This window comes from Nannospalax galili, unplaced genomic scaffold (assembly GCF_000622305.1).
Source record: "Nannospalax galili isolate Female #2095 unplaced genomic scaffold, S.galili_v1.0 scaffold2088, whole genome shotgun sequence".
Taxonomy (NCBI): domain Eukaryota; kingdom Metazoa; phylum Chordata; class Mammalia; order Rodentia; family Spalacidae; genus Nannospalax; species Nannospalax galili.
The window spans coordinates 10586-25120 of NW_008357502.1; the positions used below are offsets into that span (position 1 = coordinate 10586).

Sequence of the window (14535 nt, forward strand, 5' to 3'; positions counted from 1 at the left end):
ATTCAAGTATTCATGTATGAAATTCCCCCCAAAATTAAAAATTAAATTACAGAAAAACATGGGGTTTTTTGCTGGTTATGCTGATTAAATGAAAAGTGCTACAAAATCAGTAGCTATATTTTCTTCTGTTTTATAAAGGAAGGTTTATTTTTCCCTTTCTCTTCTGGAAGGAATTAATGCTTGGCTTTTTTTTTTCAGACTCTGGAATGCAGGTGTCCCCTTGTTTTCTAAAGTGAGAATCATTTGATTATAGTGCAATGAACAAACAAGCTCTCCATCAAGTTTCTGTCAGGAAAAAAAAAAGTAGATCAGAAGGGCCAGGGTTTTCTCATGTACACTTCAAATAGTCATCCTTAGCAGAGCTTTGTCATGGGACACATATTTTGCATATAGCATAGAACTGCTTGTGTCACATAGTTCAAATTAAAGCTATTTTCACACCAATGGTTAATACTCTTGATCAAAATATTCAAAAACCCCATGTGTTTGGGGGAACCAAGAACATTGCTTCCTTGCAAAGCTCTATAAATATAAGTGAGGACGACTTGTATTTATAACCAAGCACACAGCTGCTCAACCTAAACCCTGTTCTTTGCATGTTTCCTCCTCAGAAACCACAAACAGCTCCTAGCTGCTCTTAAGAGGCTGTGTTATGTGATGAGAATACATAGCATGAAAGAGAAATCAGAAAACAGGATGGGCTTTATGACTCAGATTTTCATTTCTTTGCTACTCAGTGTCAAAGGTAAGAGAGAATAAACTCAAAGTTCAAAACTCAGGATCGTTTTCCCCATTAAAAATTTATGTCTAAGTTATTTCTTTGTTTCTTCTCCATATTGTGTAGCATGAAAATATCTTTGTGTCTCTGCTTCTACTAACCTCTTTCTTTTCATCTCCCTATTATGATCTTAGTGTCCAGTGGAGAAATTGTGCTCACCCAGTCTCCAGCCTCGTTGGCTACATCTCAAGGAGAGAGAGTCATCATCACCTGCAGTGCCATCTCAAGTGTAGGCACTAGTAGATTGCACTGGTACCCACAGAAGACAGGATTCTCTCCCAATCTCCTGATTTATGGCACATCGGCACTGGCTGCTGGAGGCTCAGCCCTCTTTAGTGGCAGTGTGTCTGGAACCTCTTACTCTCTGACAATCAGCAGCATGGAGGCTGAAGATGCTGCAACTTATTACTGTCAACAGGGGCATAATTTACCGGCCACAGTGCTACAGACTGGAACTAAAAGTACTGTCTGCTCCGTAGGGCATAGCTGCTTCTCCCTTAGCTAGTGCAGCATGTTCAATAGTTTGATTGACATGTAATGGTGTGATAAGAATAGGAGATAGGAGTTTGCTAGGCAGTTAGAGTAAAAAGGTCCCAAGAAAAGTAGCCAGTTTTTTGGCTAAAAGTCAAAATGTCCTTGGGACTCTTAGCAACATACTCTGTTCCAAAGGTCAACAATGTCAAAAGTATTTGGGAGCTTGAATCTAATCCTTAAAAATTTTAGGGTTACCTCTTCAGAGGGTAGAATGTTAGAGTAGTATAAAGGCCCATGAAAATAGATAAATCAAAGAAGAAGAAAGAGTACATGAAGTTAGCAGAAAAAAATGTATTGGGGAGATATGGGAGGAGTTGGAGGGGAGGGAGTGGGCATGGATTTGATCAAAACACCTTACATGAACATATAAAATTCTCAATAAATTATTTATTTTAAAAAAGAAACTCCCATATTTCTACAGTGGAATACTCTCTTTTTTGTCTTTTTGAAGCAGGGTCTCCCTGTAGCCCCTGGAACTCACTATGTAGACCAGGCTGGCCTTGAACTCACAGAGATCCACTTGCCTCTGCCTCCCAAGTGCTGGGACTACTATTTTTTAATACATATGGAATCTAATTTGTGTTCCCCAAATACACTTAATTCACTGGTGAGTTGTCAACTTATCCAAATTCACAATCTTGATGAAAACAGAGACTCTCCTAGCATCTGTTAGTTACCAATAGTTCCTCAGCCAGGACCAAGGCTTCAGGCCTACTCCCTGCCTCCATGGTGGGATTTTGTCTGGCTTGCATTTTCCCAGGAATTGCACATTCCATTCCATCATCTATGAAGTCATACGTGAAGCAGTATTATTGTGTTCTGAGAGCACTGTTTACTTATAGTCATCTACCCCCTCTGGTCCCTACAATATTTCTGCTCCCTCTTTCCCCATGTTACCTGAACCTTTGGGGCATGAGTGTGATAGAGATTTGCCATTTTGGATTGAGAACTCCACAATTTCTTATTCTCTGAATGTTGATAAGCTGGGTATTTGTGCAAAAGGAGCTTTTCTGGTGAGAAATGAGAGGTGCACTAGTCTATGGATATAACAATAAATCACTAGGATTTAGTTTCCTACTGTGTGTGTTTAGTAGAATATCAGAAAGTTTTACTCTATGGTCTGTGAACTGTCTAGCAACAGGTTTTTGGCCCCCAAAGCAGTGTCAGGTATAGGCTCCATGTTGTATAAAGCCAATCAGATCGAAATTGGTTACTCACATAAGCCCAGTGCCACTTGTGTACCAGTGGGCATATCTGGCCAGACCACTCATTATTGTAGCCCACAGAGTTCATACTTCAGTCAGGTTATTGATTATTTTTCTTTTCCAGCAGTAAGTTTAGCACCTTTCAGTGCTATGAAAATAGCCAGTAGAAATGAAGATTTGAGGTCAGTACCACTCTGATTTTTTTCATGTCCTATGACTCACATACTAAGTTTCTTTAGCAATAGGATCTTACTATACTGTTCTGGAGGGTAACCAAGAGCAATCACAATAGCCAGTATTATTTGAAGTTCTATGGAACCCCAGTGCTCAACAGCTCCAAAAACGGGAGTCCATTTCTAGAATTAGGTTTTTTATTTTCTAGCCTAAAATATCTGGTTATGTTCTTAGAAAGCTTCTACTTAGAGCATCTATAGTAGTAGGTTTCCATATTTCTTTTTCAAAAAGTCCTTGACTGTTGGTTATCACTCCCCATCCTCCCTTCTGTACCCTGCCCCCCAATTCCTCACCAATTTTTTAAAAATATTTTATTTTTATTTTTTGTGTATGAGTGTTTTGCCTACATGTATATAAGTGTATCTGTTTCCTATACCTCAGAGATCAGAAGAGGACGTCAGATTACCCAGGAACTGGAGTTACAGATGGTGGTCAGCTGCCATATAGGCTCTAGGAATAGAACCTGAGTCCTCTGCAAGAGCATCCAGGGCTCTTATCCACAGAGTCATCTCTCCAGTCCTTCCTCACTCAATTTAACATCTCCTATTCCATTATTCCTAGACCCCTTTCATCATTTATGCCACTGAAATATATCTTCCCTCCCATGAACCCACCATACCCACATCATCTCTTACTAGTTTCCTGACATGTATGGATTTTCTAGTTGAAATACATGTACTTAAAGGTTCAAAGCTAGCACCCTCATAGTGGGAGAACCTGTGACATTTATCTTTCTGGGTCTGGTTTACCTGACCTAGGTTGATTATTTCCATTTCCATGAAAATTTATTTTTCTTAACAGCTGAATAATATATTGTATAAATGCACCATATTTTCACTAGCCATTTATTAGTTGAGGGATATCTAGTCCTTTTCATTTCCTGGATATTGTGAATACAGTAGCAATGAACATGAATGAGGAGGTATATGTGTTATAACATGTAGTTCTTTGGGTATATTCTCAAGGGTGGTATGGTTGAAGAGAGTGCTACTTCAATTTCAACCTTTCTGGGCAATGGCCACACTGGTTTCCATAGTGGCTGTATAAGTTTCACTCTCGCTGGCAGTGAATACATGTTCCCCTTTCCCACATTCTCAACAGAATTTGTCATCATTTCTTCTGTGTATCTTACTCAGTCTCCCTGGTGTAAAGGAAATCTCAAAGTAGTTTTAATTTGCATTTTCTTAATGGCTAAAGATTTTGAACATTCAAAAATATTCCTCAACCATTCATACTTCATCTTTTGAGAGATCTATGTTTACTTTCTTGACCTCATTTTTCTTTAGAAGGTTTATTGAGCCAGGAATACTGGCATGCCTTTAATCCTAGCACTCAGGAGGCAGATGTAGGTGAAACTCTGTGAGACTGAACAGACCTGGTATTAATGGTGGGTTCCAGGCCAGCTACACACATGGATACATGTAGATATGGTGTATGTGTAATTTTTCAGTAAACTTTGAAATAATACTTTTCCCTCTGTTTTTTCATACCAGCTATGCATTACTTCTCTCTGCTGTCTCTCTCTCTGCTGTCTCTCCTCTCTCTCTCTCTCTCTCTCTCTCTCTCTCTCTCTCCCTTTCTAACCCTCCATTTTCCCTCACCAGTCAAAGTGCCCCCTATTTTCCCCATCTTATCCTTGGTAACACTTGTCTCCTATAGTTCCCCTTCTTTATCGCCTTCTTCCCCTTTACCCAATAGGTCGTTGTATAACCCTCCCTCTTCTCCTCCCATTTAAATACCTCCATCTTACACATTTACCCCTTGATAACACCTGGTTCCTACTGTTCCTCTCTCCCAGACTCCTTCTTTCCTTTTACTTCCCTGGTTCCTTCACAGATCTTAAAGAAAACTCTAAGGATGTCACATCCATTGACAAATGTAATTTCTTTCTTACTATATGCTAAATATAGATGCTTATATTTGAAGACATATATGACAGTTACCACTCATCACAAACAATTCTTTTGCTATAGGCAGAGACTATTAAGGAGTTCCACAAATGGTCTAAGTGTCTGTGAAATCCCATTCCTAATGCATAACGTGGACCTTATGCATGCTGTTACCATTCTTGTAAGTTCATATATGTAACTTCCTAGCCGTCCAGAAAACAGTTTCCTTGGGTCATCTACCACCCCTGGTTCATACAACCTTTCAAGTCCCTCTTCCATAATGGTTCCTGAGCCCTTGGTTGGAGACATTAGATACAGAGATAAGCACTCTATTGGATCTTAGTTGCTGCATTTTGGTTCAGTTATGGCTTTCTAGGTTAATCATCATCCCTTGCATGGGGAAGCATCACTGGTGACAGTTGCATTAATATTCTTTCTGTCCTGTGTTCCACTACGTTCTCTGAGCCTTAGGTATAGAGGATGTGTTGTAGCTGTGTGTCCCTTAGGACAAGGCACCTCATAAACACTGATTCTCTGCATTTGACCAGTTGTGGAACTTCAATATTTTCCATCTGTCACAAAAAGAAGCTTCTTTCATGAGTGGTGAGGTACACGTGTCTGTAAATATAAGGATACATATTTAGTTCATAAGTTAATTGAAAATTACATATACAATATCTATGTATGAGTGCATATGCACAGATGAAGGCTATAAAACAAAAATCACAGTGCCAGTAAGCAAAAATTATCTTTGCTTTGTTGGTCAGGATAGTCCAAGAGACTCAAAATAACAGATGCTATTGCCACAGCCCTTGATTTCCTCCCACAACTTGAAGGCAAGGCCCTGCTGCTGAGGACAGGGCCATACTTCCAATGCTGAATTTGGAGCAATTGAGCTGGACCTGATCTGGAAGCCTCATCCCTGAAGACTAGCTTTTATAATATCACAGGATACTATGAAGGCTGCCAAGAGTGAAAAGAAATTAATAATCCTACTCAACTGTAAAGCCTAACAACCACAACAATGAATGGCCCAACAAAATATCTCTATCAGTACAGTAGTGGCACTGTTCTCTTGGATGAAATCAAGAGCTTTCTGTTTGGATTTCAGGCCTGCTCAGTGAGTTCAGGGAGGGAATTCATCTATGATACAGTAAATATAGCCAAAAACACATAGTTGAAGTAGTCGTAGATCCTGGAGAAAAACCTACTTTTTTCACATCCATTGATCAACATAATTTCTTAATGTATTTGAGGAAGTATTCTGGTGTGTTCATAGAGGAAACAATCATTGTTGGTACATTCATTTTCTTATCCCTCCAATTCTTCAGACCCATACAGATGTTTCTGTGCTTCTTTTTGAAACTGGAGAACTTAGACAGAGCCCTGACTGTACACATTACAGATCACAGTACTCAAACGAGCTCTGCCCCACCCTTCCAGTATAGTCTGAATGTATGACTATTAGAAAAGATGAATACACAGAAAAACTTAGGCAACTTTCACTGCTTGTCTTCTCTTCTGTGTCAATTTCTTTGTTCCCTCTAAGGTATGGTGCATATTATAAATATGATTCTTACATGAGGACTTCAAACAATGGATAAATCCTTATTCAAGGAGGGGTTGAGTAAACATATTGAGTTGAGTAAACATATAAGTTACCTTTATCAATCACTCTTATTGTGGTATTAAGAAATTAGTTCCTTTTTCTGTTTTACCAAATGAATGGAATCTGTAACAAATAATTTTTACCATGAAGTCAACATCAGATGGCACAGTAAGCTTTCTTAGACCCAACAGAGAAGAGGTTCCTGAGTTTTAAATTTTTTAGCGTTATGCTAGATAGCTTTAGTTGTCTACTTGACACACCTGGATAGATTAGAAGGCATCTCAGGTGAGGTACTTTCTTGTGTGGCCATGTCTGTGTGGCATTTTTCTTGATTGTTGAGTGATGTAGGAGGGACCAGTTGGTGCCAACCCTGAGTAGGTTGCCTAATATTGAATAAGAAGACAGGCTGGGCACAGTCCAGTAGACCAAGCATGTGAGTAGTGTTTCTCCATTGTCTGTGCTTCAGGATACTGCCCTGAGTACCTGCCTTGACTTCCCTTGATGATGAACTCTGCCAAATGAACCCTTTCTTACACAAGTTGGTTTTACTCAGTGTATGTATCACAGTAATGGAAAGTAACCAGGACAAGCATCTTATTTGTCTCCTTTAGGAGAATAATGGGAAAGATATTGGGAAATACAAGAATTGTTGGTGAATGAAAAATGTCTTACTGTCTGAAGACATCCATATTCTAAACATTAGATTCTGTGATTTTACCTCACATGAATCAAAACTTGGTAGCTATAAATTAATTAAGGGTTTGAGTTGGGAATTATCTATTTGACATATTTAAATTAAAATATTTAATTGCTTGAGACCAATATAGTCAAATGATCCTCATAGTAGGTAAGTGAGAAAGTTATAACCCACAAAGTATGGAACAAGAAAGAAGTAAAGGAAGTCGAAGATGAGTGAAAGGGGCTTCAGGACATGGAATGTGGGAGCATTGTGGGGATGGAAAATCAGAGGTTCAGAGTCTCTCTGAATCTTGAAAAATGTGCAGTTCACCTGACTCCTTGAGAGAGAATTATAAACTTCAGAGTTGTGCTAAGTAGGACTGACACTATGGAAACCATTTTCAGTCTACTACACCATTAATGTGCTTGTCACCTGTGTAAGTACACCACAGATGTATTTCCTCTCTTGCTCTTGCTCTCCCTGTTTCTCTTTGTGTCCTTTTGATTTTGAACAGAAACCTCACCCCTTCTTTACACATAACCAGTATTAACTTGTACTGTTTCAAAATGTTCACTTGGAAGACCTTGCTCCCTCTCATTGAGAGGGCTGTAAGTTCAAGTATATAGCTGTTGATTACATTCAAGGTAAAAGTGTCACTGTTTCATCATTTTAGTTTGTTGTGGCAGTAATTGTGGTGAGAGAGAGGGCTCTGGGGTTAAGAGCATTGGACTGCTCTTGCAGAGGACACAGGTTTAGATCCCATTACCCAATTCCAGGGAACCCAATGACTTCTTCTGTCTTCCCTGAGCATTGCAAAATATGACTGGATTTATATACAGGCAGGCAATACACTCATAAACATAAAATAAAATTAAAATTGTAAATAAAATGTTTTAAAGCTGGGGTTGGACCACTGACTGATTCTTTCCTTTAGCAGCTTACATACTATCCTCCAGAGCAATGAGAGCTAGTCTTCAGGAAGGGGCCTTCCAGGTCAATTCGAGCTCCATTGTTCCAAGTTCCATGTCCTATTTTCTGTCTTCAACAATAGGGTCTTGTAGAGTATAAATTATTTGTCGTGAAAGTTTTTAAAGAGGGAATGACTCAAAAAATAGTTTTAGAAAAAAAAAGTCATTAGAGGTGCTGGAGAGATGGCTCAGTGATCGAGAGCACTGACTGTTCTTGCAGAGGTTCAATTCCCAGCACCCACATCAGTTCCACGGGTTCTGATACCTTCCTCTGACCTCCACACATATGCACAACATGGGTGCATTTACACACATGCAGGGCATACACTGATATACATATATTTTTTAATTCATTAGAGTCTTTTGTGCAATGAAAAAGCAGATAGGATAGAATTTGTGGTGGTAGGGAATTGGCACAGTATTTCAGTCTATTTCAGGTTGTCCTGGAACTTACAAAGGAGATCGGTTTCAAACTTACAGAATTCTTATTGACTCTAATTTTAAAGTGATAAGATTATAGGAATGAAACATCATTAGTGTCTCTGAAGGGTTGTTTTGCAAGAAATTTTGGGACAATATTCATATCTGGATAAAGCTTCATGTGTCCTGCAGTATATAACTCATCCTCCAAACCTTCACCCTGCAACTTAAAAATCTCAAAAGGTAGCTGCATTATGTCCAAAATATGAAACTCTAGCACATGAAATCATATTCTGTGTCTGCTTCATAAAGTCAATAAGATTATGGCCCAGAACAGGCCATGTTCATGTCTTTGTCACTCACTGCTTCTTGCATATATTTCTTATTAGAGGATTTTAATATCACTAAGATATTTTTTCCTCTAAAATTGATCCTGACTTTCATTACTGCTAAATTCTAAGTAGCTAGTATAGAGAAGAGTCATTCTATCAGCTGTACAGTTTCGGTTTATAGCTTCTGTGCACTGTGTGTTCATGTGTTTCAGGGCAAGTAGCACAATGGTATTTCAGCTTGTCTAACATTGCAGCTGGTGACAAAGACTGGAACCAGATAGCCTCTGCTGAATAAACCTTTGCTTTCCACTCCAATGGAATATGCTTTGCAATGTCATCCCCCACCTCTCATACTTGCTACTTTGGGACCATAAAATTGAGAGAAATTGCCTAGAGGGTATAAATGCTCACTAAGCAACACACAACACATGATCTCTATGTCAGCTCTGCGCTTACTGCTACATTTCAACTCAGAGAAGAGAATGGGGAAAATGATTTCCTCAACTTCCATATCTTGGAAGATGCCAGGGGTGCCCCATAACATTTCACCCTACTCTGTATGTACTGGAGAGAATCTGTCTCTGGGATAAAATCAATCTTCTCCTAAACCTGTGGGCATTTGAAGCAATGCAGGCTATAAGCACTGCTTTTGGTAGCCCCAAAATCCTTGAATGTAAGACCTGATTGGTGAACACATTTTGGACACAGGATATGAGAGAAATTAAGTTTAATGAACAAGCTCACGGTGACTACTAATCAGGAGGCTTTCTGTCTTCTGACTAGCATTTACGTGACTGGAAGTTGCTATGCAGTCTGCTGCAGGAAAAGTTATCAACAGTCTTGTGCACCTGAGCTCCCTATGATCCAAAATAAGATTAGCATAGGAAGACATGCCCCATACAAACAATAGTGGTGCAAGCACTGTGTGGGTTACCAATTGCTTTCTGATTGAATTTAAAGCCCACTCAACATAAGAAAATACATGCTCTGTACTGTAAATCTTACCAAGAACCCATGGTCAGGGAGCTCACAGACTTCAAGTTGAATTTACTAGTATTCTGCTAAATGGACACAGCTTCAATCTGGCTTCTAAATTAGTATCTCTTTACCCATATATTGGTGCAACTCACATACCCCATCACAGAAGTTGTTCTCAGACAGAAACTCACAACTTGAAACAGTACAAAAATAAGTGTCATCTTGAGTGCTTAGCCAAAAATACAAGGTTTATATCATACCCCCTCCACTGAAGACTGGGAGACCTCCACAGAAGCTTTATATTCTCAATGGCTAACTTGTAGATAAGAAATTGCAGAAACTAATAAATTAAGCCTCATCTGCTCACAGCTCAGGGAACTTTGTAGAAGAGGGGGTGAAATGTTGTAAGAGCCAAGGTTGCGTTACTCAACAAACATTGAGATGGGGGTCCTTATTTCTGGAGTAGATATAGTTTCTTGGTTATGCCTGTTTGTGATTTTCTGATGGGACCTTGGCATCTGGAGTTATATTCTTGGTATTGTTTCTTCATATGGATATATGATATGGTCTTTGTGGACTGGGTGTTTATATCTTTGTGCTTACCCTAATTCCTCATGCTTTGATCAGCTAAATGGTGCTTTGTTCAGTCTTGGGGGCACTCTGTGTCAATGTGCAAATTTGCATAAGAAGTGTTCTCAATACAGTTAGAGATAGGTTTGTCTTCTGAGCTGGAGGTTCTTGGACAGACTCTCTACAGAGTCCTGATGTGTCACAATAAGAAAATTGATTGTCATCTTAGTGACAAAGTGGAGAGATCTCTGTTGATTTTTGTTTGAAGAGAAAAGAGTGATTCTAGTTCAGAGATAACAAAAAAACTGGGCAAATGTAATTCTTGACTAGGTTTTGCCTGGGTTTGTGCACAGGCTGAAGAACCCCAGCAATGCCTTGGAAGATTGGGATGTCATCAAGGGAAAAATGAGTCTTTACAATTGATTTTACCTGGTTAGCAGGATACTGATTCAACTCCTAACTAGACCCTAATGAGTAAGAACTGGGATATTGGAAGCTGGGAACAGGGAATTTGCAGTTCTGGCAGGTGCACAGAGGTTCCTTACTTAAGCTGCTCCTGGGAGCAGAAGTGGACCCAGGGAATGATGGTGGTTGAGAACTCACAGGTCTTGTAGTACTCATAGATCTGCTCAGTGCCTGTGGACTTGTGACGTTAGCCAGCCCTGTGACCTGAGATGGAAGAAGGGAGTGATGAAGTTATGGAACCCACATGACTGGCAGTACTCACAGGTCTGTCAGTACTCAGAGGTCTGGATGGTCTAATATTTAATTTTCAGTCTTCTGTTTTTCTCAGTCTATTTTTTCTTTCCCGGAGGTCTGGATGGCCTAATGTTTAATTTTCAGTGTTCTGTTTTTCTCAGTCTATTTTTTCTTTTCCTTATCTTATATTTCCACTTTCTTAATTTGGATCAATTTTCTCTTTTTCTGTTGTCTCTTCTTATCTTTCTCTGCTTTAAACATTTCTTTAGGGGCATTATCTTTTGGCCTCTTTGTTCATGTATTTTCTATTTAATCTGTAGCTAGAACTTCTCAGTCATACATTTATTTATGTCTTTTGAATTATTACTGAAGTGTTTCCATCTATTTTGTATCCATATATATATATATATATATATATATATACAAAGACATTTATTGATCATACAGTGTTCTTTTTAAAGTTTCCCTCTTACATTATTTGGTTTGGTGATACTTGTTTATGTTTGTCACCCAAGGGTGCCTACGGGGTTTCTGATCACTTCTGTGAGAGTTGTCTGGCCACATTTTGCTGTCATGGTCAGCTGATGATCCATCAAATGCACTATCTTCATCAGTGCCAAACAAATATAACTCAGGTACTGGCCTCAAAACAACAACTTTCCAGGGTCAGGAGGATGAGGTGTAGTAAAGTTTCCCTTTCCCTTGGCACCTGATGGAGAGACATCACCAGGCAGATCCAGCTACTGGATAGCTTATGTTCACAGAGTGAGTAGAGCATTCTAGCTGTATTCAAACCTCAGGACACAAGGAAGACTTAGAAAAGGAATCACATCATAAGCCTGAGAGAAGCCACTGAAGTACAAGGGACAAATAAATATGATTCTCTTTTTGTCATCAAGCATATTTTACTCAGAATCTCTCAGTAAAACAAAGGATACTGTTCATAGAAATATAACTCTTCCATTTCACCTGAGGCCACTTACAGATCAAAAAAGAAAATATTTACAGAAAATTTAGTTGTATATATTAGACAGTATCTATGAAATGAAAGGATAAGCAGGTCAGGACACCACCTGAAAATAGGATAGAATGGATGACAGATGCTTTGTCTACATACCGCTGAAAGTCTACTATAAACTAATGCTGAAGAGATGATTCATAGACTCGAGTCTAGAAGTAGAATTCTGAGTTATTTCAATAAGGTAAGTCTCCTGAAATCCAAAGTGAATCTAAAGATAAGTACTTTGCAACCCAATGAGAAACTAAATTGTATCCCATGCATAACTAAAATCAGGGCAAATATTTTCAATGCAAACTTGCTTTTTCATTAAAAAGCAGATATAAAGACATAGTAATGAGGTCAGAAACTATGTCACCTTATAGTGTCTTTTGGCTACACATGACCTTTCTTTCACCTCAATTGCCTACAGTGATAGCTTATAAATTTTAAAAGTGAAATTTAGTTCCACAATGGTTGCACCAGTTTGAAATCCCACCAAAAGTGAATGAGCATTCCCTTTACCCCAATTCCATGCAAGTATTTGGTGTCATTTTTTTCGCCTTGAACTTAGCCATTTTGACTGGCGTTAGTTGAAATCTTAAACTAGGCTTAATTTACATTTCCCTAAGTGGTGAACACTTTCCAAGGTGTTAGTTAGCCATTTTTCTTTCCTCTTCTGAGAGCTCTCTGTTCAGATTCATTTCCCATTGTCATTTTTAACTACATTATTTGTTATTTTTGAATATTTTATCAAATTTTTGTGAAATTCATATAATAGAGATTAGTAAAATTTAAAGTCCCTCCCACATATGCATTTCCCCATAACAGAATGATTTTCATGCATTCTGTTATTTATGTTAAGTTCTACCTGGTCAAGCATTTGTACCCAGATATCACTCAGTGCAAGTTAATCCACTGGAGTCTATTCAGCCTATGGAGAGCCACTCACTTTAAAAACAAAAAACAAAAACAAAAAAAAATATCTACTTTCCTGTCCCGGTTTATTTCTCCATTGTGGTGACAAAACACTCTGACCAATACCAACTTGGGGAGGAAAGTGTTTATTTGGCTTAGATCTTCCAGTTTACAGTTCATCAGGGAGCCCAAGGTAGGAACTCAGGGCCAGACTCTGGAGGCAGGAGCTAGAGCACAGGCCATGTAAGAATGCTGCATACTGGCTTGCTCCCTGGCCCTGTTCAACCTGCTTTCTTATACCATACAGGCTACCTGTCCAGGGGTGGCACTGGCCACAGTGGGCTGGACCCTCCCACATCACTCAACAATCAAGACAATTCTCGCATAGACATGCCCACAGCTGGTCCAATGGAGGAAATTCCCCGATTGAGGCTCCCTCAACCCAGTTATGTCAAGTTGACACTATAACTATCCAGCACATCTCCCTCACCCAGCAGTAATCTGCTGCCAGTAGTTCATTGGCTAGTGTTGAGCCTTGTTATACATCTCCCAATTTGTATGTTGGATTTTTATCTGATGGAGTCTGCATAAGTTTTTGCATGCTGTCACCATTGTTGCAAGTTCATATGAACAAATTTCCAGAGGACTGAAAGAAAAAATAAGATTTATATTGTCTAAATCCATACTGGAAAGAACAAATTCCCAGAGGCCTGAAAGAAAAAAAATTGATTTATATTGTCTAAATCCATACTGGAAAGTTTGAGCTGTAATAAATTTTAAACATATGAAAAGGTTTAGACCAATGAATAATCAGATACTGAGATGAATATACTATACTTTGAGGACATTTAACGTTTTGTGTTAATTTTACAAAATAAGAATTGGAAATGTTAATGGTTTTGTGTTAATTTCACCAAAATAAAAGTATAAATAGATTAACCAAACCAAACAAGTGCCAAAAAACCCTCCAATCTTCTCTGAAATCCAAGTGTCTTAAAGCATTCTTTTTTGAAAATATTTTCAGGAAGAAGTTTATAATACAAGCAACCATGATAGAGCTGCTGTGCTTTTTAAAATATAATCTTTGAAAACATCATACATGTATGGAATATATTTTAATCATATTTACCCTCAATTCTGATTCCAACTGCCATGCCCACCCCCCGCCCCCCGGACTCCCCATCTCATCTCCTTCCCAAAATCCATTCTTTATTTATTAATTTATTAATATTTTTAACCATCAGAGTACAATAGAGTACAATTAGTGCTGTTCATGTGCTCATTAGCAGAGGGTCAGTCATTGGATCAAAGGAAACCTACCAGTGGTCACACTCCTAAAGAAATTTGACTCCTTTTCTCCTAGAAGCCAAAGTTCTTGTGCTAAGGGTGAGGCCTCAGAAGCTTTTCAAAATTCCATGCTGGAATTTCTCCCTGATTTGATCTTGTGCATATCTTGTGTAGATAACCAGTACTGCTTTGAGTTAATGTGTTCAACAGCCATGTCTTATGCAGATGCTCCGTCTACGGCTGAGCACTGACAGACTCTTATTCTCAGCACTACGAGCAATAATAGTTTCTGCTCTAATCAGAGTCATTCTCTTTCAAATAATCAAAGATTTCATATTTGATATCTAAGGTAGTAGTTTCTTGAGACTCCAATAACAAAGTACAGCAAACGGGGAAAACCTACAAAAGTTTACATTCTCATTGTTATGATTAATGGAA

General features: G+C 38.7%; 1 gene segment (V, D, J or C); it reads left to right on the forward strand.

The window, feature by feature from the left end:
- Positions 1-696: 696 nt before the first annotated feature.
- The window catches only part of LOC103751666, a 17160-nt gene continuing 3321 nt past the window's right edge, over positions 697-14535 (forward strand). Inside the window, 2 exon segments of the V gene segment in view lie at positions 697-745; positions 913-1239. Of these exon segments, the coding sequence occupies positions 697-745; positions 913-1239 (376 nt within the window).